Genomic DNA, 26,517 nt, shown 5'->3' on the forward strand with positions numbered 1-26,517 from the left:
GTTGAGTTGCAAAAAGTTAGCGGACATCCATTGTTTAATTTCATTAAGACACGCCTCCAGCTGACTACAGTCCGGCGTGTTGGTCAGCTTTAGGGGCATGTAGAGTTGAGTGTCATCAGCATAACAGTGAAAGCTAACACCGTATTTGCGTATGATGTCACCCAGCGGCAGCATGTAAATACTAAAGAGTGCAGGGCCAAGAACCGAACCCTGGGGAACTCCGCACGTTACCTTAACATAGTCCGAGGTCACATTGTTATGGGAGACGCACTGCATCCTGTCAGTAAGATAAGAGTTAAACCAAGACAAGGCTAAGTCTGACATACCAATACGTGTTTTGATACGCTCTAATAAAATATTATGATCGACGGTATCGAAAGCGGCGCTAAGATCAAGAAGCAGCAACATAGATGACGCATCAGAATCCATCGTTAGCAATAGATCATTAGTCATTTTTGCGAGGGCTGTCTCCGTAGAGTGATTTGCCCTGAAACCGGATTGAAAAGGTTCACAGAGATTGTTAGTCACTAAGTGTTCATTTAGCTGCTGTGCAACAATTTTTTCGAGAATTTTGGAAATAAAGGGAAGGTGGGAGACCGGTCGGTAGTTTACCATGAGGTCAGGATCGAGGTTAGGTCTTTTGAGCAGAGGATGAATAACCGCTTTTTTGAATGCTAGAGGAACAGTGCCGGAGGAAAGTGATAAGTTTATAATATTTAACACTGATGGACCTAATAATACAAACAGTTCCTTGATAAGTTTCCCAGGAAGTGGGTCAAGTAAACATGTTGTTTGTTTTATCCCACTTACACGCTGTAATAATTCCTCTAATGTTATTTCATCAAAAATAGAGAGACTATTTTGGAGGGCAGTGTCCGTCGTGTATACAGTCGTATTTGTGTTAATAGAACCCAGTTGTAGCTGGGATGCGTTGTCTTTAATCTCCTTTCTAATGAGTTCAATTTTCTTATTAAAGAAATTCATAAAATCATCTGCCGAGTGGGTGGAGCTACTGGGAGGAGTCCCTTGTTGGGTTAGCGATGCTACTGTACTAAACAGAAATTTAGGATCGTTTTTGTTGAGGCGGATGAGATTTGAGTAGTATTTAGCTTTAGCTAAGGTAAGCATGCGTTTATAAGTTATTAAACTATCACTCCATGCTTGATGGAAAACCTCAAGTTTAGTCGCGCGCCATTTGCGTTCCAGTTTTCTACATGATAATTTATGAGCTCTAATTTCTTCTGTAAACCATGGGGTGCGCCTTTTAGGGGCCTTTTTTTGCTTTAGCGGTGCTATACTATCAATAATTTCGCGCAAGGCATCGTCAAAGTTGTTAGTGAGGTTATCAATAGAGCCGACATAATTTGGGACTGGTGCCATTACCGAAGGCAGTAGGTCAGCAAGAGTCATCGTTGTGGCAGCATTAATGTTGCGGCCGCTATAGCAGTTATTATTATTATTAGCTTGTTGACAAAGAGTCAAAACTTCAAATTTTATAAGGTAATGATCGGACATTACTTTAGTATATGGAAGTATCATAACTTTGGAGGTGGTGACACCCCTGACAAGCACTAGATCTATTGTATTACCGTTGCGATGCGTGGGTTCATGTATTATTTGTGTAAGACCACAGCTATCAATTATGGTTTGGAGCGCCACGCACTGAGGGTCCGATGGGGTATTCATATGGATATTAAAGTCCCCCATTATGATTATATTGTCGGCGTGCGTCACTAGATCAGCAACGAACTCTGAGAATTCACTGGTTACTGTATAAACACATTTTGTTATAAGTTATAAAAATGTGTTCAGTTCTCAGAGACACATCAATGTCAGGCTGACAATCGCTCTTCCGCTTTCTCCAAACACGAGAACAAAGCAGCTCCTACTGACTTGTGATTGGTCAGACCGTGCCCATCTTAATCACATGGCTAATTTCAATATAATAAATTGTGATGTAACACAATTGAATATCTTATATGCTCAGACAATAATGTGTTTATTTAAGTTTAGATTGGGTTATGATGTTTGTAATGGGGAAAGACGTTAATGTGTCTTGTTTTCATGTTTGCATTTAAGATAGTTGACATTTAGCATGATAGCTGTTAATTTGCGATTAACATACACCTGGGGATAGGTTGATTGGCAACACTAAATGGTCCCTAGTGTGTGAATGTGAGTGTGAATGTTGTCTGTCTATCTGTGTTGGCCCTGTCACTGTTGGCCCTGCGATGAGGTGGCGACTTGTCCAGGGAGTAACCTGCCTTCTGCCCATGTGCAGCTGAGATGGGCTCCATTATCCCCAGCGACCCCGAAATGGACAAGCGATAGAAATTGGATGGGATGGATGGATAGTGATGTTAAGTGCCTACGATGGTAGTTATTGATTAGCAGTGCGATGAGGGCTTTCTGCTGGTGAGTGATTAGCACTACAGTTAGAGCCACCTATCGCTAGGTAGAAATGAGCAGTTTCACCAACATTTTTATGTGAAACCATATTACTAACTGTCTGGTGTTTTACAGGATTCATGGAAGTTTATTGTCATAGCAGCACACGATACACATGAGATGGCACACAATTTAGTAGCACGTGAACAATAGGATTGGTCCTGGTGGAGATCTACACTCTTAGTGACTTTCTTCTTTATTCAGAGTAATGATTTGACTTTCTAAAGGTTTTTAACTAAAACAACTAAGTGGGTAGAAAAATATTTCTGTGTTTCTTGTAGAATTTAAAATGTATTATTTTTTTCTTAGATGTATGACCTTTTTCTGGTTTGAACAACAGCCATCGAAAAGTCTGTGCACGTGCTTGTATGTATATATTTTTTATTTTCAAAGAGTAGTTGTCGAGTTTTTGATGATAGATACTTTTTCTAACCATTGTTTTAAAACAAGATTAAAATGCCTTTATTTTGAAAAAACACTGCTGTGGAGTAGGAAACAGACACTGCTGACTTCTAGCGCATGCGCAAATGTACTTGAAGCCAAACAAAAGACGAAGACCGCATGCTATGGTTGTTCGGAGAATTTTCGAATTCACGATCTTAAAGTCATATGATTCACAGCAAATATAGCAACAAATATCTCAATTGGTATTTTCCAAAGCCACGAAACGTGCTTTGAGTTTGGAGCGATATCTGAAGTGAAGATTGAAGACGTGATAGAAGATGGACGACTACTGCTATGCTAAGATGGCGACGTCCGCTAAAAGAGAACATGAAAGAGAATCAGCGCCACCAACTTCCAGCAAATCACCAACGGAGATAAAGACGAAAGATGAAGGTGAGTGACTTGAGGTTTTGTCATTTGAAAACTATTTCAAGCCCTTAAAGTCGAAATTAGCCGACCTTGTTGAAGAATGTAAAGAAAGAGCCGCCATGATTGTTAGCTTGAAGAAGGCAGTGGAGTTCACATCAGAGGAGATGAAAGAATGCAAAAGTCAAATTTAGAAACTAAAAGCAAAACAACAACTCTGTTAGGCTCGTTTGGTGTGTTTTTATAATCATGTCGTGGTTTTGAGGTAAGGTGAGTATTTAGTCACATTTAACAAAGTCTCTGTACAGTTTGTCGTGTCGTCAAGTAACAGAAAAGAATGGACGTGTTCAAGTCGCGAGCAACGACTCGTTAGCAGCGTGTTTTGAAGACTAGCCTACAGTTGTTTGGTCGATGTCTGAATTTTTTCATCAAAACAAGAGTTCCTCATTTATGAATTGTATTTCCTTGTTCTTAGTAGATAAAGGGAACGGCGAAAAATGTCAATATTGGCTTTATTTTAACAGAACATCTTACACTACATTAAAGGCCTACTGAAATGAATTTTTTTTATTTAAACGGGGATAGCAGATCTATTCTATGTGTCATACTTGATCATTTCGCGATATTGCCATATTTTTGCTGAAAGGATTTAGTATACAACAACGACGATAAAGATTGCAACTTTTGGTATCTGATAAAAAAAAAGGCTTGCCCCTACCGGAAGTAGCGTGACGTAGTCAGTTGAACATATACGCAAAGTTCCCTATTGTTTACAATGATGGCCGCATGAAGTGAGAGAGATTCGGACCGAGAAAGCGACAATTTCCCCATTAATTTGAGCGAGGATGAAAGATTTGTGGATGAGTAAAGTGCAAGTGAAGGACTAGTGGGGAGTTGAAGCTATTCAGATAGGGAAGATGCTGTGAGAGCCGGGGGTGACCTGATATTCAGCTGGGAATGACTACAACAGTAAATAAACACAAGACATATATATACTCTATTAGCCACAACACAACCAGGCTTATATTTAATAGGCCACAAATTAATCCTGCATAAAAACACCTGCGTGTTTGTTATGCTAGCTCCTAGCTCCTCTGCTAGCTCCTAGCTCCATAGAACACGCCAATACAATTCAAACACCTGATCAACACACACAATCACTCAGCCCAAAAGACCGTTCACCTAACCCAAGGTTCATAAAGCTTATATATTTTTAAAAAGTTACGTACGTGACGCGCACATACGGTCAAGTTATCGAATGTTTAGCAGCCAAGGCTGCATACTCACGGTACCTGATATTCAGCTGGGAATGACTACAACAGTAAATAAACACAAGACATATATATACTCTATTAGCCACAACACAACCAGGCTTATATTTAATATGCCACAAATTAATCCTGCATAACAAACACCTCCCCCCTCCCGTCCACACAATCACTCAGCCCAAAAGACCGTTCACCTAACCCAAGGTTCATAAAGCTCATATATTTTTAAAAAGTTACGTACGTGACGCGCACGTACGGTCAAGCTATCAAATGTTTAGCAGCCAAGGCTGCATACTCACGGTACCTGGTATTCAGCTGGGGATGACTAAAACAGTAAATAAACACAAGACATATATTTACTCTATTAGCCACAACACAACCAGGCTTATATTTAATATGCCACAAATTAATCCTGCATAAAAACACCTGCGTGTTTGTTATGCTAGCTCCTAGCTCCTCTGCTAGCTCCTAGCTCCATAGAACACGCCAATACAATTCAAACACCTGATCAACACACACAATCACTCAGCCCAAAAGACCGTTCACCTAACCCAAGGTTCATAAAGCTTATATATTTTTAAAAAGTTACGTACATACGCAAAAAAAAGTTGCGCACATACGGTCAAGCGATCAAATGTTTAGAAGCCAAAGCTGCATACTCACAGAAGCACGTCTGCGTCTTTGTCATCCAAATCAAAGTAATCCTGGTAAGAGTCTGTGTTGTCCCAGTTCTCTACAGGCGTCTGTGTATCGAAGTCAAAAGTCCTCCTGGTTAGAGTCTCTGTTATCCGAGTTCTTCCATCTTGACTGCATCTTTCGGGAATGTAAACAAAGAAGCGCCGGCTGTGTACTGTTGTTGCTGACTACGTTCGAAAAATACGTCCATTTCGCACCGACAACTTTCTTCTTTGCTTGCTCAGCTTCCTTCTCCATAATGCAATGAACATGATTGCAACAGATTCACGAACACAGATGTCCAGAATACTGTGGAATTATGAAATGAAAACAGAGCTTTTTCGTATTGGCTTCAATGTGGAAGGCATATCCGTGTTCCCCGGGTTACGTCACGCGCATACGTCATCCTCAGAGGCGTTTCGAACCGGAAGTTTAGCGGCAAATTTAAAATGTCACTTTATAAGTTAACCCGGCCGTATTGGCATGTGTTATAATGTTAAGATTTCATCATTGATATATAAACTATCAGACTGCGTGGTCGGTAGTAGTGGCTTTCAGTAGGCCTTTAAACACTCACAGTCAAAGAACAATTTTACAAGGTTAAAATATAAATTAAAAGGCATTAAAGACATTGGGCTTTTCTTTTTGCATTCAAAGAAAAATTGAAAATGTACCATATTACATATAGTCTGCTATAATCAAGGATTAGATGACAATAGAACATAAAGTTTTACTGACATCATATTAAATTATTCATGATTTATGTTTGCCACTCCTGGTCTGTGCTTTAATAAATATACAATTTTTAATGATTAAGTACTAAAAACAAAACTATGCATAAATGTGCACAGATAAGCCATGTAGCAGGTCAAACTATATTAAAATATATTAAAGACAAAACACAAATTGTAGGAATTTGTTACAAAATGTACCATCTCACTTGCATTAGTGTTGGCCCTGCCGATGAGGTGGCGACTTGTCCAGGGTGTACCCCGCTCCAGCACCCCGGGTACTGGAGAGTAAAAAAATATTCAGTCAAAGGCTGGACTCCAGGGCGGGGGTCCAGACTGAGGCCAAGGGAAAAAAAACTCATAGCCATAGCACACATAAAGACGTTAATCAACAAAACTCGCGACAGAGGGGGGCGGGGGGGGGGGGGGTGAGGGGCCATGAAGGCCAGTCGCTGCTCCGTCCATCGCCCCAAGGAAAATAAGGAAATAAGCATTGGCAGAGGCGTCGGTGGGGTGTGTGTGTGTGTGTGTGTGTGCCTGCCCATCATTCAGGGTGAGTTGTTGTTGTGTCTATAGGCCCGGAGTCGCTCTGCAGGCAGTGCAAGCAAAGTTCAACTCCCAGGTGTTGTTGAGGAGGGAGGGAGGGTAGTCAGAGTGTCCCTCGCTGAGGTGTCCTTCGGGGATGTTTCCCAACAGCCTTTCTTCTGTTTTTGAGCAGCGTCAAGGCCATGCGAGGGAGTCAGATCGTAGATTAGGAATGTTGTTTTCCAAGCAAGCAGACATTTTCATGGCCTGTTTGCTCTAATCGTCCATGCCAGCTCTCAATCCAATTTTTTCCAATCCAGCAAGCCTCTCTATGATGTGATCCATCTTGCCATTTAGTTCAGAAATCGCCACAGTCTGTGATCCCACAGCTCAACCCATACCTTCCATTGTGACGGACAGCCTTTGTAAGTGAGTGTAAAGCAACCCTTGCAGAGCGGCTCCTTGTTTAAAGTGTCACCTTTATTGTTAGTTTAGAAGCCCAAATACCTCCATATTGCACTTCACGCACCCTCTTTATTAACCAGTAGAATTGTCCTTTGTTGCCTTTCTTCCTCTCCACCATGTTATCGCTTGTATGCACTTTGTGTGTGCGTTTTGACACACTCAACATCAGGGGTCCCCAAACTGCGGCCCGCGGGCCAGATACGGCCCCCCAGCGTCCAAAATACGGCCGGCGGGAAGTCCCAAGTTAAAAAAAAAATAATTAATTTAATTTTTATTTTTTATTATTGTTTTTTTTTTTATTTGTCCTTACTAGTCCATTTTCTACCGTCTCCTAGCCACTCAGGCAAATCATATTGTCTAAAAATGCATCTTACCATCGATAACGTGACATGTGACATATATATATATATATACATATATATATATATACTTTTATATATATATATATTAGGGTTGCACATCTCTCTCTGATAAACGATTCGATATGCATCTAGATACACAGGTTACGATTCAATTCAAAAACGATATCCTTTTATTACAGACCGATTCGATTGGATTCGATTCCGAACGATACGATTCGATTTGACGGTTAATATTCAAGACTCCAAATCCCCAAGCATTGTGGCTCTATGGCACTGGCAAAAAAACCAGAACAACAAAATCACATGTCAATGTATTTATTTTTAGACATGGACCAAAAAAAGTCTGTCTGAGGTATAACTCCAGAGGTATAAGTAGCACAGAATAGTAACAACAAAGTGCAATATTTTAGCCTGAGCATAGTTTTGAACACTAGAGGTAGGTAACAAAGATTCAATATTCCAACCTGAGCATATAGTGTTTTGAACACTAGAGGTAGGTAACAATGAACACTAGAGGTAGGTAACAAAGGTGCAACATTACAATGTAAAAAAGTAACACACCTATAACACATCTCAAAATGTGGCAACAATGAGCACAGTGACAAGTGCTTTGTGTAAAAGAATAGAGAAAATAAATACATATGTAAAAAGAAAAATCAAACTACTGTGTGTGAGGTACCGTTTCCCAGGTCAAAAAGCAGTAGTTCACTTACACTATGCCTGTGCATTTTCATCATCACTGTCCTCTGTTTTTTTGGAGGGCAGTTTTTTTTTTAAGGAAAATCAACTGATCCACATGCTCATGTTTGAGCAGACTACGTTTTGTGGAAACAATGTCTCCCGCAGTACTGAACACACGTTCAGATGCCACACTGGTGGCCGGGATGCAGAGGTATCTTTTAGCGAGAGATGACAGCAGTGGCAAGTCCTGCCGCTCTTTCCACCACTGTAGTGGTTTTTTTTGCAGGGGCAACAGATCACGCTCTCTGTACCTCTTGACTTCTCGCCGTGTTTCCTCTTTGCATGCTGGTCGAGATTTGTAGTGCTGCCAGTGTACGTCAACGATGCTCGACACAATTTACAAATAGCATGGCTTCTGTCGAGCTTCCCTTCCTTCTTATAAAACCCAAAAACTTTCCACACTTTGGATTTCTGTCTCCCCTTCGGTCAGACTGACGCTTTCGTTCTCCTCCACATTCATTTTCCGTGTTGTCTCTTGTTTATCACTCGTGCTAATACCAGCTAGGCGGCTACCGCGTTTGGCGAGTAGCTTCAGCACTCGCGTTGTTTTAGAGACGCTGACACAAATTGTAATCTAGCCAACCCATGCAAAGTCTCGCGATATCCGATCCATGACTCTATAAACGATTCAGCTAGGAATTCGTGGATTATGTATATGTACATTAATATATATATATATCTATATATATATATATATATATATATATATACATATATATATCTATCTATATATATATATATGTATATATATATATATATATAGATAGATATATATATGTATATGTACATATATATATATATATCTATATATGTATATATATATATATATATATATATATATATATATATATATATATATATACAAATATAGATATATACATATATACATATATAGATATATATATATAGCGCGGCCCCCAGCCAAATTGTTTTACCCCAATGCGGCCCCGGAGTCAAAAAGTTTGGGGACCCCTGCTCAACATCATGCGCCTCGGCTCTGTAGTCACCGCCGCACAGCGGGATTCAGATGAAAGAACGGTACCGGTACTTTTCAAAAGTGGTATAATCCTGATTTCAATTGATTAGTACCACAATACTTTATTAGTAGCAGTATACTGTACAACCCTACTACACACACATACAGTACATAGAAGAAAGTGTGTTTTTGTTGTTTGTGTCTTGCAGACGTCCAGCAGCTCATCGGTAATCCAGAAGAAGTTTCCCCTCAGTTAGGGGGGAGCTCCACTTTGAAGCAGGAGACTCCACAACCACCCTTCATTAAAAAGGAAGAGGAGGAACTCTGCATCACTCAGGAGGGAGAGTGTCTTCTAGGACGAGAGGAAGCTGATTACACCAAGTTTCCACTGAGTATTCTCTCTGTGAAGACCGAAGATGATGAAGAGAAACCACAAGTAGACAACCTCTTAGCTCCACTATCAGATAGTGAGGCTGAAGACGAGGTTGAAGAACCTTTGAGCAGCGATAAAGACTGTGAAGGTGATATGAGGACTCACACTGACAACAAACACTCTGAATGCTCTACAAAGAAGAGAGGTAAAACATGTTTGAGCTGCTCGGTTTGTGCTAAAAGTTTTACTAAAAAGAGCAATTTGACTCAACACATGAGAACGCACACAGGTGGAAAACCATTTAGTTGTTCAGTTTGTGGAAAAAGCTTTTCTCAAAAGTGCACTTTGACTGCACACATGAAAACACACACAGGTGAAAAACCATTTAATTGTTCAGTTTGTGGAAAAAGCTTTTCTCAAAATTGTACTTTGACTGCACACATGAAAACACACACAGGTGAAAAACCATTTCATTGTTCAGTTTGTGGCAAAAGCTTTTCTCGAAATAGCGTGTTGACTCAACATATGAGAACACACACAGGTGAAAAACCATTTCATTGTTCAGTTTGTGGCAAAAGCTTTTCTCGAAATAGCATGTTGACTCAACATATGAGAACACACACAGGTGAAAAACCATTTAAATGTTCAGTTTGTTGCAAAAGCTTTTTTCGAAATTGCCGTTTGACTGAACACATGAGAACACACACAGGTGAAAAACCATTTAATTGTTCAGTTTGTTGCAAAAGCTTTTCTCAAAATAGCTTTTTGACTCAGCACATGAGAACACACACAGGTGAAAAAATAATTAATTGTTCTGTTTGTGGCAAAATCTTTTCTCGAAATTGCCATTTGACTCAACACATGAGAACACACACAGGTGAAAAACCATTTCATTGTTCTATATGTGGCAAAAGCTTTTCTCGAAATTGCCGTTTGACTGAACACATGAGAACACATACAGGTGAAAAACCATTTAATTGTTCAGTTTGTGGCAACAGCTTTTCTCAAAATAGCATTTTGACTCAACACATGAGAACACACACAGGTGAAAAAAGATTTAATTGTTCAATTTGTGGCAAAAGCTTTTCTCGAAATTTCCGTTTGACTCAACACATGAGAACGCACACAGGTGAAAAAACAATTAATTGTTCTGTTTGTGGCAAAATCTTTTCTCGAAATTGCCATTTGACTCAACATATGAGAACACATACAGGTGAAAAACCATTTAAGTGTTCAATTTGTGACAAAAGCTTTTCTCTAAATTTCCTTCTGACTCGACACATGAGAACACACACAGGTGAAAAACCATATAATTGTTCAGTTTGTAGTAGAAGCTTTTCTAATAAGAACAAATTGACTCAACACATGAGGACACACACTGGACTAAGACCATTGAATTGTTCAGTTTGTGGTAAAAGCTTTCCTCATAACGGCTCTTTGTGGCGACACATGAGAACACACAAAGGAGAAAAACCATTTAGTTGTTCAGTGTGCTGTAAAAGGTTCACACATAATGCAGACGCAGTAAAACACATGAGAACACACAAGGGAAAATAACCAATTAACTATTTAGTTTGTGGTATGTTGCTCATATGTGGCAACATCCACCCTACCCAGGACCTCCTCACTGCTTCTTTCACAAATATCTGAGCTATTCATACAAACTTGGATTATTTGGAGCATAATCTTATCTATGGGGTCTTATCTACTCATGACCCCATGAAACCTTCCTGAACAGTAAGATAGATGATGCTTCAAGTGCTTGGTTACTCCTTCTTCAGTCCAGGGACCTGGGGCCTCATGTGTCAAGTTTGTGCACGCTCAAAAACCTGCACTACACCCTTTTTCACTGCAAAGGTGAGATGTATCTAAACTGACGTTGACGCATAAGTGATGCTGGGTAACTGTTTGCATAACAAACTGCCAACTTTTACTCCTCAGACTGATTGATGTGCAAATCAGAGACATATGAACAATTAACCCCCAACACCCACAACCCAACCCCCACCTCCCTCGACATTCGGGCATAACAGGTTTGAGATGAGTTTGCGAATTGTAAAATTCAGATGCTTTTTTAAATGAAATAAACTGCTGTTCTAAATGTGTCCACTGGATGTCGCAATAGCAATTCTGTTAGGCAAGCAAATAGTTTATACCGGGGCGAGCAAGTATACCAAGCAAGAGGTACAAGGTAAAGCGGGGCTGTGACTCCTCCCCCTCCACCCAACGTAAAACAGGAGTAAAATAAGCAATCAGTAACCCCACTTAAAATTAGCTTTATTCATGCTTTATTTTGTTTTTGTTTAATCCTAGATGGGCTGTGACTTAAAGGCCTACTGAAAGCCACTACTACCGACCACGCAGTCTGATAGTTTATATATCAATGATGAAATCTTATCATAGCAACACATGCCAATACGGCCGGGTTAACTTATAAAGTGCAATTTTAAAATTCCCGCCACACTTCCGGTTGAAAAACTCCTTTGGATATGATTTATGCGCGTGACGTCACAAAATCCACGGAAGTGGTTGGACCCCATCGACCAGATACAAAAACCTCTTGTTTTCTTCGACAAAATTCCACAGTATTCTGGACATCTGTGTTGGTGAATCTTTTGCAATTTGTTTAATGAACAATGGAGGCGGCAAAGAAGAACGTTGTAGGTGGGATCGATCGGTGTCTTAGCGGCTAAGTACAATACTTACAGCAACACAACAAGGACTACTTACTTAGAAGACGCCTAGCCGATGCTTGCCGCCAAACCCACGGATGAAGTCCTTCGTCGCGCCGTCGATCGCTGGAACGCAGGTGAGCACGGCTGTTGATGGGAAGATGAGGGCTGGCTGGCGTAGGTGGAGCGCTAATGTTTTATCATAGTTCTGTGAGGTCCGGTTGCTAAGTTGCTAAATTAGCCTTAGCGTCGTTAGCAACAGCATTGTTAAGCCTTACCAGGCTGAGAATTTTTAACCGTGTAGTTACATGTACATGGTTTAATAGTATTGTTGATCTTCTGTCTATCCTTCCAGTCAGGGGTTTATTTATTTTGTTTCTATCTTCATTTGAGAACGATGCTATCACGTTAGCTCAGTAGCTAAGTGTGTCACCGATGTATTGTCTTGGAGATAAAAGTCACTTTAAATGTCCATTTCGCGTGCTCGACTCTCATTTTCAAGAGGATATAGTATCCGAAGTGGTTTAAAATACAAATCCGTGATACACAATAGAAAAAGGAGAAGAGTACATAGTTCTGTGAGGTCCGGTTGCTAAGTTGCTAAATTAGCCTTAGCGTCGTTAGCAACAGCATAGTTAAGCCTTACCAGGCTGAGAATTTTTAACCGTGTAGTTACATGTACATGGTTTTATAGTATTGTTGGTCTTCTGTCTATCCTTCCAGTCAGGGGTTTATTTTGTTTCTATCTTCATTTGAGAACGATGCTATCACGTTAGCTCAGTAGCTAAGTGTGTCACCGATGTATTGTCTTGGAGATAAAAGTCACTTTAAATGTCCATTTCGCGTGCTCGACTCTCATTTTCAAGAGGATATAGTATCCGAGGTGGTTTAAAATACAAATCTGTGATTCACAATAGAAAAAGGAGAGAGTGTGGAATCCAATGAGCCAGCTTGTACCTAAGTTACGGTCAGAGTGAAAAAAGATACGTCCATCACTGCCTCTCAAGTCCTTCACTGTAACGTTCCTCATCTACGAATCTTTCATCCTCGCTCAAATTAATGGGGTAATCGTCACTTTCTCGGTCCGAATCTCTCTCGCTCCATTGTAAACAATGGGGAATTGTGAGGAATCCTAGCTCCTGTGACGTCACGCTACTTCCGGTACAGGCAAGGCTTTTTTTTATCAGCGAGCAAAAGTTGCGAACTTTATCGTCGATTTTCTCTACTAAATCCTTTCAGCAAAAGTATGGCAATATCGCGAAATGATCAAGTATGACACATAGAATGGATCTGCTATTCCCGTTTAAATAAAAACAAATAATTTCAGTAGGCCTTTAAAGTGTAATTGCTTTGTAGAAACACTGAGATTGTCTAAGTTAATTGTGTTCTTCAAGGTGTTTTTGAAGCTGCACCATTTTTTTATCCTCAGAATTTGTAACTAATTTGAAGTATTTTGTCAAGATGATTGTTTGTGATGTGTACATTTTCAGAATGGACTTGTTCTATTTTGGGCCAAAGTAAAATAAAGAAAACAATCTGAAGTGGTCATAGTTGTATTTTTAAGTTATCATGCCATGATTTTACCCGTCCGACCTACGTGAAAAATAGATTTTCCTCCATGCGGCCCCTGAGCTAAAATGAGTTTGACACCCCTGCTGTAATCTGACTCATGTGAGCAGGTTACTGTATAAACACATTTTGTTATAAGTTATAAAAATGTGTTCAGTTCTCAGAGACACATCAATGTCAGTGTAGCTGCTGACAGAAGCAACATGTATATTTGATATATAATGTCATAGTTGGTGAGAATAAATAAATACAATGCATAAATATAAGTTCATATTGTACACATAATGTGATTAAAAATGTATTTCCTTGGGTTAATTCATGCAAGTTTATGTTAACTTTATTTCTGTTACAAACCCATGTCAATTGAGTGGGGAATATAATTTGGTCACGTTGTTGGGGGGACAATTAATATGTGAGGGAATTAAAGGCCTACTGAAACCCACTACTACAGACCACGCAGTCTGATAGTTTATATATCAATAATGAAATCTTAACATTGCAACACATGCCAATACGGCCGGGTTAGGTTAGTAAAGTGCAATTTTAAATTTCCCGCAAAATATTCTGCTGAAAACGTCTCGGTATGATAACGTTTGCGTGTGACGTCACGGATTGTAGAGGACATTTTGGGACACCATTGTGGCCAGCTATTAAGTCGTCTGTTTTCATCGCAAAATTCCACAGTATTCTGGACATCTGTGTTGGTGAATCTTTTGCACTTTGTTTAATGAACAATGGAGACAGCAAAGAAGAAAGCTGTAGGTGGGAAGCGGTGTATTAGCGGCCGGCTGCAGCAACACAAACACGTAGCCGGTGTTTCATTGTTTACATTCCCGAAAGATGACAGTCAAGCTTTACCATTGGCCTGTGGAGAACTGGGACAACAGAGACTCTTACCAGGAGGACTTTGAGTTGGATACGCGCTACCGTGAGTACGCAGCTGTGGCTTCCAAACATTTGATCGCTTGCCCGTAGTGCGTGCCGCTGTGTGCATGTCACGTACGTAACTTTGGGGACTTTGGGGAAATATATGTGCTATATGAACTTTGGGGAGGTGAACGGTACTTTGGGCTGTGGGATTGAGTGTGTTGTGCGGGTGTTTGATTTGTATTGGCGGGTTATATGGACGGGAGGGGGGAGGTGTTTGTTATACGGGATTAATTTGTGGCATATTAAATACAAGCCTGGTTGTGTTGTGGCTAATAGAGTATATATATGTCTTGTGTTTATTTACTGTTTTAGTCATTCCCAGCTGAATATCAGGTCCCACCGGCCTCTCACAGCATCTTCCCTATCTGAATCGCTTCCACTGCCCTCTAGTCCTTCACTCTCACTTTCCTCATCCACGAATCTTTCATCAACGCTCAAATTAATGGGGTAATCGTCGCTTTCCCGGTCCGAATCGCTCTCGCTGCTGGTGGCCATGATTGTAAACAATGTGCAGATGTGAGGAGCTCTTCAACCTGTGACGTCACGCTACTTCCGGTACAGGCAAGGCTTTTTTATCAGCGACCAAACGTTTCAAACTTTATCGTCGATGTTCTCTACTAAATCCTTTCAGCAAAAATATGGCAATATCGCGAAATGATCAAGTATGACACAGAATGGACCTGCTATCCCCGTTTAAATAAGAAAATTGCATTTCAGTAGGCCTTTAAGGAAGCAGCATGAGACGACAAGTGTTTGATGTGGAAGACGTTAATGGAGTCTCGGATTGAAAATAAACTTTATTCCTTTGGAGTTTATTAGGCCAACGAGGTATGATTACTTCTGATATGTTTGTGAAATCTATGTGTTTTCTTTTTTGGATATCAGACTAATTGTAAGTTTTGTTTGCTTATTTTATTACTTCTGACTGCATTATATTTGGCATCGTTGGTAACGTGAAGAAGACGTGGCTGAAATGAAAATCTGTGAGAAAAACGAACGACTCGAGCCTTGATTAAGACCTCGGAGGGAGTAACACTGATAATGGGCCACAATTTACAGGTCAGCGATTTGATGAGGTTTCAAAAAAAGTATGGCTTTCAACTAAGGCTGTCAATGTTAACACGTTAAAACGTGATTATTTTATTTGATTTTTTTTATTAAATCAACATAAAAAACACAAGATACACTTTAATTAGTGCACCAACCCAAAAAACCTCCCTCCCCCATTTACACTCATTCACACAAAAGGGTTGTTTCTTTCTGTTATTACATTTCTGGTTCCTACAATATAGAACAAGACAGTCTGCAAGGGATACAGTCCTTGAAGCACACATGATTGTGTGTGCTGCTGGTCCACTAACATTTTCATTAATTACTATTTTTTATGTAATTGTTTTTATATTGTTTTACTTTCTTTTTTATTCAAGAAAATGTTTTTTATTTATTTATCTTATTTTATATATATATATATATATATATATATATATTTTAAAGGACCTTATCTTCACCAGACCAGGTTGTCAATGAAGTTAGATTGTTTAAAAGGTTCTTAAAACCAGGTCCTAAAACCAGGTCCAGTCCAGATTATGTCCAGGTCGGACTCAGCAACACACACCTTCATATATGTACTCTCAAAATTAGGGAACACAACAACAGATTGCATATAATCTATAAACAAAATTTAATTTTCAAAATAAGACTGAGGACTTCCCATCTTTTGTTAGGTTTTTTGGCATCATTATCGTTTTCAACCATATGCCTTTATAAAGTTAAAAAAATACTGAATACATGTTTTAAAGGAAGTAATACTAAGTGAATATCTGTTTTTGGCCTTAAAAATAAACCTGTCAGTGCAGCAGATAACTAAAGTCAGTGTACAAAAGTGAAAATAGAAGTGTTCTGCTGTCTATGCTTGCAATAAGAGCAATATTTATGTGAGCGTGTTTGTTTCCTCACTGAGTGCAGTTGGTCCGAGGTCGAGTACAAGTCATCGTTCAATGAGGATATTACTGATAAAAGTCAAGAGGAAAAAACGTCAAAAGGGTGAAATGCTATAATGTTGAAAATGTATAATGGGGTAGTGTGAGTTTCACACTTTCACAACACTTTGTCAAACAACTTGCCGTTTGCTTGAACCCACTAAAAGACGGAATACAACATTGTCGATTTTTGTTTAATTTCTATCTCCAAAGTATTTTGATATCAAAAATGTTTTCGCGATAAGGAGCACTTCAATTATGAGCCAGAAATGTAAGAAAATATGAAAAGGGCCGCTAGTTATTTAAAAGGTATTTTATTTTTTAAAGTGCAGTTGTCGATCGGAAGCTGCTAACTTCTGGCGCATGCGCAAACACATCGAACAGTGGTAAAACGGGAAGTCCAAGATGGCGGACTAAGCGACGTGGCTTTCTGGAGAAGTTTCACATTTACGATCTTATAGATTCAAAAATAGCATCAAATACCTCAACTATTTGCCTTCTCTTAAGCCCACCAAACGGACTTTGAGTGTGGAGCGATGGCGTGTTATCTGAAGTGAAGATTGAAGACGTGATAGAAGATGGACGACTACTGCTATGCTAAGATGGCGACGTCCGCTAAAAGAGAACATGAAAGAGAATCAGCGCCACCAACGGAGAACAATCTGAAAAGCGAAGATGAAGGTGAGTGTGTTGCGTTCCCTCATTTGAAAACTGTTTGAATTCCAAGCCCTAAAAGCAGAAATCAGCCGACTTTGTTGAACAATGTAAACAGGCTAGACTTTTTCCCCACTGTTAGTTTGTGATAGAGTAGGTTACTCTGGATGCGGAATGCACTCTTTAATGGTGAAGTTGGACAAGTGTGGTATAGGTGTGTGTGTGTGTGTGTGTGTGTGTGTGTGTGTGTGTGTGTGTGTGTGTGTGTGTGTGTGTGTGTGTGTGTGTGTGTGTGTGTGTGTGTGTGGTCTAAAGGGAACACATACAAAGAATGATTAGGATACATTTAGGCAATATAATATGCAATAATATAACAGAATATGTATAATGTTATATATAATATAATATACTCTACAATGTGTTACAAAACAAATATACAAACAAATGTACATGGACTATTAAAACAGTCCATTAAAAATAAATGGTGTATAAGCACTGTTGATTTAGACCATGGGTGTCAAACTCTGGCCCGCGGGCCAAATTTGGCCCGTCGTGTAATTTCACTTGGCCCGTGAGGCAATGTCAAATTAACACTAGAGCTGGCCCGCCGATTATATACAGCGGCGGTGCTGCAGTACACAGCCAATTCTCATACTTGCCAAACCTCCCGGGAGACTCTCAATTTTCAGTGCCCCTCCCGAGAATTGTAACGTCCCCTATTAGTTCAATCCAACAAGTGCTGGCCCAGTCACATAGTATGTGCGGCTTTGGCACGCACACAGAAGTGAATGCAACGCATACTTGATCTTCAGCGATACAGGTTACACCGAGGGTGCCAGTATAAAACAACTTTAACATTGTTAGGAATATACGCCACACTGTGAACCCACACCAAACAAGAATGACAAACACATCTCGGGAGAACATCCGCACCGTAACACAACAGAACCAATACCCAGAACCCTTTGCAGCACTAACTCTTCCGGGACGCTACAAGGTGTGTGTGTGTGGGGGGTATATTGTAGCGTCCAGGAAGAGTTAGTGCTGCAAAGGGTTCTGGGTATTTGTTCTATTGTGTCTATGTTATGTTACTGTGCGGATGTTCTCCCAAAATGTGTTTGTCATTCTTGTTTGGTGTGGATTCACAGTGTGGCGTATATTTCTAACAGTGTTAAAGTTTTTTATTCGGCTACCCTCGGTGTAAACTGTATCGCTGTTAATGAAGTATGCGTTGCATTTACATGTGTGTGCGTACAGAAGCCGCTCATATCTTGTGACTGGGCCGGCACGTTGTTAGAAGGGGTGAAAAGCGGACGTGACGACAGCTCGTAGAGGACGTTAAAGGCAAGTCACGTCCCCAAGACTGTGCACCTTCGTTCGATAATGAAGGTTGCCTCAGCTCAAAGTCTGAGCCCCGACATTAATGAACTAGCATCCAAGAAAAGATGGCAGGTATCTGGCTTGGGCACATCAGATTAAATCAGTGTGTTGCAAACTGAGCAGTTTAATGTCCTCAATGGTTGGTTTATTCATTGTTATTTTATTTTCAAATGTATTAGCCTGTGGAAAAAGTGTATGTTGATATTTACCTCAGAAGGCTGCAAATAGAAAAGAGGCATTCAATTTTTATTTAAATTGTATTTGATATGCCATTGATATGTTTTAATTATTATTATTTGAAACTGGATTTTGCATGTCACTATAAAGTTATATAAGCCTTGCTTGTTCAATATTTAATGCAAAACTTGTTTGGGTCCCTATTAAAAGGTTAATTTGTTCTACCTTGGCCCGCGGCTTTATTCAGTTTTAAATTTTGGCCCACTCTGTATTTGAGTTTGACACCCCTGATTTAGACAGTGCTTTTAACGTGGTCTTTGTCGCCCTCTAGTGGTAGGATAGGGTAACTACTGTGTAACAAGAAGTATGTCGCCATTAACAGGGCGAAAGTTGAGCCGGCGAATTATATCGTCAAGCAGAAACATTGTTGCAAACAAACACTCGGTTAAGGCTACATCTAACACATTATAGGCATTTTAGCATTAATAACCGTGCTATATTCGACATATATTTACATTAGGGCTGCAACAACTAATCGATTATATCGATTAAAATCGATTATTAAAATAGTTGCCGATTAATTTAGACATCGATTCGTTGGATCTATGCTATGCGCATGCGCAGAGGTTTTTATTTATTTTTTATTTTTATTTTTATTTATTTTTTTTTTTTTTAATATACCTTCATTTATAAACTGCAACATGTACAAACAGCTGAGAAACAATAATCAAAATAAGTATGGTGCCAGTATGCTGTTTTTTTCCCAATAAAATACTGGATAGGATAGAAATGTAGTTTGTCTCTTTTATCCGATTATTAATCGATTAATCGAAGTAATAATCGACAGATTAATCGATTACCAAATTAATCGTTAGTTGCAGCCCTAATTTACATTATAGTCAGGAACGCAAACGATGCTGTTTACACCAGTGTTTTTCAACCACTGTGCCGTGAGATACAGTCTGGTGTCCCGTGGGAGATGATCTAATTTCACCTATTTAGGTTAAAAATATTTTTTGCAAACCAGTAATTATAGTCTGCAAATGATGTGTTGTTGTTGAGAGTCTGTGCTGTCTAGAGCTCAGCAGAGTAACCGTGTAATACTATTCCATACCAGTAGGTGGCAGCAGGTAGCTAATTGCTTTGTAGATGTCGGAAACAGCGGAAGGCAGTGTGCAGGTAAAAAGGTGTCTAATGCTTAAACCAAAAATAAACAAAAGGTAAGTGCCCCTAAGAAAAGGCATTGAAGCTTAGGGATGGCTATGGAGAACGAGACTAAAACTGAACTGGCTACAAAGTAAACAAAAACAGAGTGCTGGACGACAGCAAAGACTTACTGGGGAGCAAAGACGGCGTCCGCAAAGTACATCCGAACATGACATGACCATCAACAATGTCCCCACAAAGAAGGATAAAAACAAATGAAATATTCTTGACTGCTAAAACAAAGTAGATGCGGGAAATATCGCTCAAAGGAAGACATGAAGCTGCTACAGGAAAATACCGAAAAAAGCGAAAAAGCCACCAAAATAGGAGCACAAGACAAGAACTAAAACACTACACACAGGAAAACAGCAAATAAAAGTCCACATAAGTCATGATGTGATGTGACAGGTGGTGACAGTACACCTACTTTGAGACAAGAGCTATAGTGATGCATGCTTGGTTATGCTTTAAAGTCATATCCAACAATTGCGACAACGACTTTTTACTGTCAACTGAGTTTCGTTTTTTAATGATTTCTGCTGTTTGTGTGGCTCTGGATTTTTTTCAACGCAAAACATGTGCCTTGGTTTAAAAAAGGTTGAAAAACACTGATTTACACCATCACCCAAGAGCCCATATTACGCAGAAAACGCTACCAACTGGAAATTACATCCCAGATCGCCAAAATAAGAGCACAGGAAATCTAACATCTTAAAACTGCGTCAGAATAAGATAAAACTAAAACACTCTCTGACAATCCTAATGTCCAACGAAGCAGATGTTTTCTACTTTTCTGAGTCTATGACAAGTCATGTAAACATTGATCCATCATTCTGGCAAGGCACTAAAAAACACTACACACTAGGGTTGTCCCCATACCAATAATTTAGTACCTGTACTATATGTATACAGGTAGATACTTTTCCAAATAAAGGGAACTACGAAAAATTTAAATATTGGCTTTATTTTAAACAGAACATCTTACACTAAACACTCACAAAAAACAATTTTACAAGGTTCAAATATAAATTAAAAGGCATTAAACACATTGGGCTTCTCTTGTTGCACTCAAATAACAATTTACAATTTTCCATATTACATATAGGCTGCGATAATCAAGGATTAGAATACAACAATTTTTACTGACATATTAAAGGCCTACTGAAATAATTTTTTTTTATTTAAACAGGGATAGCAGATCCATTCTATGTGTCATACTTGATCATTTCACGATATTGCCATATTTTTGCTGAAAGGATTTAGTAGAGAACATCAACGATAAAGTTCGCAACTTTTGGTCGCTGATAAAAAAGCCTTGCCTGTACCGGAAGTAGCGTGACGTCACAGGTTGAAAGGCTCCTCATATTTCCCCGTTGTTTACAATGCAGCGAGAGCGATTCGGACCGAGAAAGCGACGATTACCCCATTAATTTGAGCGAGGATGAAAGATTTGTGGATGAGGAACGTGAGAGTGAAGGACTAGAGTGCAGTGCAGGACTTTCTTTTTTCGCTCTGACCGTAACTTAGGTACAAGGTCTCATTGGATTCCACACTTTCTCTTTTTTCTATCGTGGATCACAGATTTGTATTTTAAACCACCTCGGATACTATATCCTCTTGAAAATGAGAGTCGAGAACGCGAAATGGACATTCACAGTGACTTTTATCTCCACCACAATACATCGGTGAAGCACTTTAGCTACGGAGCTAACGTGATAGCATCGGGCTTAACTGCAGATAGAAACAAAAGAAATAAGCCCCTGACTGGAAGGATAGACAGAAAATCAACAATACTATTAAACCATGGACCTGTAACCACACGGTTAATGCTTTCCAGCCTGGCGAAACTTAACAATGCTGTTGCTAAAGACGCCATTGAAGCTAACTTAGCTACGGGACCTCGTCAGAGCTATGCTAAAAACATTAGTTATCCGCCTACACCAGCCCTCATCTGCTCATCAACACCCGTTCACCTGCGTTCCAGCGATCGACGGAGCGACGAAGGACTTCACCCGATCATCGATGCGATTGGCGGCTAGCGTCGGATAGCGCGTCTGCTATCCAACTCAAAGTACTCCTGGTTGTGTTGCTGCAGCCAGCCGCTAATACACAGATCCCACCTACAGCTTTCTTCTTTGCCGTCTCCATTGTTCATTAAAATTGCAAAAGATTCACCAACACAGATGTCCAGAATACTGTGGAATTTTGCGATGAAAACAGAGCTGTTTGTATTGGATCCAATGGTGTCCGAATACTTCCATTTCAACCATTGAAGTCACGCGCATACGTCATCATACCTAGACGTTTTCAACCGGAAGTTCCCCGGGAAATTTAAAATTGCACTTTATAAGTTAACCCGGCCGTATTGGCATGTGTTGCAATGTTAAGATTTCATCATTGATATATAAACTATCAGACTGCGTGGTCGGTAGTAGTGGCTTTCAGTAGGCCTTTAAAGTATTCATGATTTATGGTTGCCACTCCTGGTCTGTGCTTTAGGAAAAATACATCCATCAATCCATCCATTTTTCTACCCCTTGTCCCGTTCGGGGTCGCTGGGGGTGCCTATCTCAGCCGCATTCGGGTGGAAGGCAGGGTACACCCTGGACAAGCAGCTGTGTGTGCGTCTATGTATCTACATGTGCACAGCAGGGGAGCTGGTTAACTTAGGAGAGTAGTACACTATATTGCCAAAATTATTTGACACCTGCCTTGACTCACATATGATAGGGTTCAATAGGATGTCTGTTAAGAATTCTCCATGTTTAATACGTTTTCAGATACTTTTATTTTGAAGCATTTCATGACAGTGTCACTTCCACTTCCCTTTTGACGTGTGTGAATGTGTGGTAACTTGTTTCTCTGCTACGTTTAATCGGTGCTCTAGTCTTTGACGATGTGAGTACGTTGATGATTATATAAGACTGGGGCGGTATAGCTCGGTTGGTAGAGTGGCCATGCCAGCAACTTGACGGTTCCAGGTTCGATCCCCGCTTCCGCCATACTAGTCACTGACTTTGTCCTTGGGCAAGACACTCTACCCACCGGCTCCCAGTGCCACCCACGCTGGTTCAAATGTAACTTAGATATTGGGAGCATGGAATTGTCCAAAATGTTTTGGTATCCTGGAGCATTCAAAGTTTATTTCACTGCAACTAAGGGCCAAGCACAACTCCTAAAAAACAACCCCACACCATAATTCCTCCTCCACCAAATTTCACACTCAGAACAATGCAGTCCGAAATGTACCGTTCTCCTGGCAACCTTTTAAACCCAGAATATTTAGGAGCGAGGAAATTTCACGACTGGATTTGTTGCACAGGTGGCATCCTATGACAGTTCCATGCGGGAAATTACTGAGCTCCTGAGAGTGGCCCATTCTTTCACAAATGTTTGTAGAAACAGTCTCCATGCCTAAGTGCTTGATTATGTACACCTGTGGCCGGGCCAAGTGATTAGGACACCTGATTATGATCATTTGAATGGGTGGCCAAATACTATTGGCAATATAGTTTGTGTGTTTGTGAGAATGTCAAAGTGTTGTCAGAGTGACGTCAGTGAGTGAGCGGGCGAGTAAAGAGAGAGCAGCAGGACAGGTGTAACAACTACATTATACCTGTCACTATTTAAACTCCTTGTGCAGATCTGAATGCTTATTATTTAAATGTTGACCTAAGTCTGAAGCAAAGTAATGCTAATCACCACATTTGGCAAGGCGTGTTTTAAAGCAGCTGTTGTGAGAGTAACGTATGTGTGTGTGCACCTTTAAGAGTGGCAGTATGTGGGGTGAGTGACTTGAGTGAGTGTGCAAGTAAGGAGAGGTAGTGGTAGCATGTGCAGGAGTGTCAAAAGCATGGTGGATGTCCGGTTGTGCTCTGTGGAAATAATAAATCAAGTGAACAAGTTGTAACTAATCGACGGTCTCGTCCTTCTGCCCAAAGAGCGGAGCTTTATGGACCCAGTGTTACCCCCGACAAAACATGGGCCCTGGAGGGAACGTCTCCCCTGCGCTCCTCGACCACGGTCTGGGAGCCCACAAACAGGAAAGGTGTAAAGCAACCCTTGCAGAGCGGCGGCTCCGTGTTTAAAGTGTCACCTTTATTGTTAGTTTAGAAGCCCAAATACCTCCATATTGCACTTCACGCACCCTCTTTATTAACCAGTAGAATTGTCCTTTGTTGCCTTTCTTCCTCTCCACCATGTTATTGCTTGTATGCACTTTGTGTGTGCGTTTTGACACACTCAACATCATGCGCCTCCGCTCTGTAGTCACCGCCGCACAGCGACATTCAGATGAAAGAACGGTTCCGGTACTTTTCAAAGGTGGTATTGTACCGATTTTAATTGATTAGTACCGCAATACTTTATTAGTAGCAGTATACTGTACAACCCTACTACACACACATGCAGTACATAGAAGAAAGTGTGTTTTTGTTGTTTGTGTCTTGCAGACGTCCAGCAGCTGATCGGTAATCCAGAAGAAGTTTCCCCTCAGTTAGGGGGGAGCTCCACTTTGAAGCAGGAGACTCCACAACCACCCTGCATTAAAAAGGAAGAGGAGGAACTCTGCATCACTCAGGAGGGAGAGTGTCTTCTAGGACAAGAGGAAGCTGATTACACCAAGTTTCCACTGAGTATTCTCTCTGTGAAGACTGAAGATGATGAAGAGAAACCACAACTAGACAACATATTAACTCCACTATCACATAGTGAGGGGAAAGACAAGGTTGAAGAACCTATGAGTAGGAAAACTGACTGTAAAGAACTTCCCCTTCAGCCTAAGGAGGGCAGCTCCACTTTGAAGCAGGAGGCTTCACAGCCCCCTCACATTAAAAAGGAAGAAGAGGAACTCTGCATCACTCAGGAGGGAGAGTGTCTTCTAGGACGAGAGGAAGCTGATTACACCAAGTTTCCACTGAGTATTCTCTCTGTGAAGACTGAAGATGATGAAGAGAAACCACAAGTAGACAACCTCTTAGCTCCACTATCAGATAGTGAGGCTGAAGACGAGGTTGAAGTAACTTTGAGCAGCGATACAGACTGTGAAGGTGATATGAGGACTCACACTGACAACAAACACTCTGAATGCTCTACAAAGAAGAGAGGTAAAACATGTTTGAGCTGCTCAGTTTGTGGTGAAAGCTTTACTAAAAAGAGCAATTTGACTCAACACATGAGAACACACACAGGTGAAAAACCATTTAATTGTTCAGTTTGTAGCAAAAGCTTTTCTCGAAATAGCATGTTGACTGAACACATGAGAACACACACAGGTGAAAAACCATTTAATTGTTCAGTTTGTTGCAAAAGCTTTTCTCAAAAGAGCAAGTTGACTGAACACATGAGAACACACACAGGTGAAAAACCATTTAGTTGTTCAGTTTGTGGCAAAAGCTTTTCTCGAAATGACCCTTTGACTCAACACATGAGAACACACACAGGTGAAAAACCATTTAATTGTTCAGTTTGTGGCAAAAGCTTTTCTCGAAATAGCATGTTGACTGAACACATGAGAACACACACAGGTGAAAAACCATTTAATTGTTCAGTTTGTGGCAAAAGCTTTTCTCAAAAGAGCAAGTTGACTGAACACATGAGAACACACACAGGTGAAAAACCATTTAGTTGTTCAGTTTGTGGCAAAAGCTTTTCTCGAAATAACCATTTGACTCAACACATGAGAACACACAGGTGAAAAAACAATTCATTGTTCAGTTTGTGGCAAAAGCTTTTTTCAAAATTGCCGTTTGGCTCAACACATGAGAAAACACACAGGTGAAAAACCATTTAACTGTTTAATTTGTGGTAAAAACTATTCTTTAAAACCCCGTTTTTCCCAACACATGAGAACACACACAGGTGAAAAACCATTTAATTGTTCAGTTTGTAGCAAAAGCTTTTCTCGAAATAGCATGTTGACTGAACACATGAGAACACACACAGGTGAAAAAACATTTAATTGTTCAGTTTGTTGCAAAAGCTTTTCTCAAAAGAGCAAGTTGACTGAACACATGAGAACACACACAGGTGAAAAACCATTTAGTTGTTCAGTTTGTGGCAAAAGCTTTTCTCGAAATGACCCTTTGACTCAACACATGAGAACACACACAGGTGAAAAACCATTTAATTGTTCAGTTTGTGGCAAAAGCTTTTCTCGAAATAGCGTGTTGACTGAACACATGAGAACACACACAGGTGAAAAACCATTTAATTGTTCAGTTTGTGGCAAAAACTTTTCTCAAAAGAGCAAGTTGACTGAACACATGAGAACACACACAGGTGAAAAACCATTTAGTTGTTCAGTTTGTGGCAAAAGCTTTTCTCGAAATAACCATTTGACTCAACACATGAGAACACACAGGTGAAAAAACAATTAATTGTTCAGTTTGTGGCAAAAGCTTTTTTCAAAATTGCCGTTTGGCTCAACACATGAGAAAACACACAGGTGAAAAACCATTTAACTGTTTAATTTGTGGTAAAAACTATTCTTTAAAACCCCGTTTTTCCCAACACATGAGAACACACACAGGTGAAAAACCATTTACTTGTTCAGTTTGTGGCAAAAGCTTTTCTCGA

The 26,517-nt window shown here is 40.1% G+C and overlaps 2 protein-coding genes and 1 pseudogene across 2 annotated transcripts in view; 2 read left to right on the forward strand and 1 right to left on the reverse strand.

Moving 5' to 3' along the window:
* Positions 1-26,517, reverse strand: part of LOC133632464 (uncharacterized) — a 508,815-nt gene that overhangs the window by 41,767 nt on the left and 440,531 nt on the right. The window lies entirely within an intron of this gene.
* LOC133632558 (zinc finger protein 135-like) lies at positions 9,591-12,261 on the forward strand (the record flags this gene model as incomplete). The annotated part of the gene is made up of 1 exon (XM_062025030.1): positions 9,591-12,261. A coding segment is annotated over one exon (1,341 nt), but the record flags the coding sequence as incomplete, so codon positions are not given.
* LOC133632469 (gastrula zinc finger protein XlCGF57.1-like) lies at positions 16,923-26,467 on the forward strand (annotated as a pseudogene).

The sequence above is a fragment of the Entelurus aequoreus genome, linkage group LG17 (genome assembly GCF_033978785.1).
Source record: "Entelurus aequoreus isolate RoL-2023_Sb linkage group LG17, RoL_Eaeq_v1.1, whole genome shotgun sequence".
NCBI classification, from domain to species: domain Eukaryota; kingdom Metazoa; phylum Chordata; class Actinopteri; order Syngnathiformes; family Syngnathidae; genus Entelurus; species Entelurus aequoreus.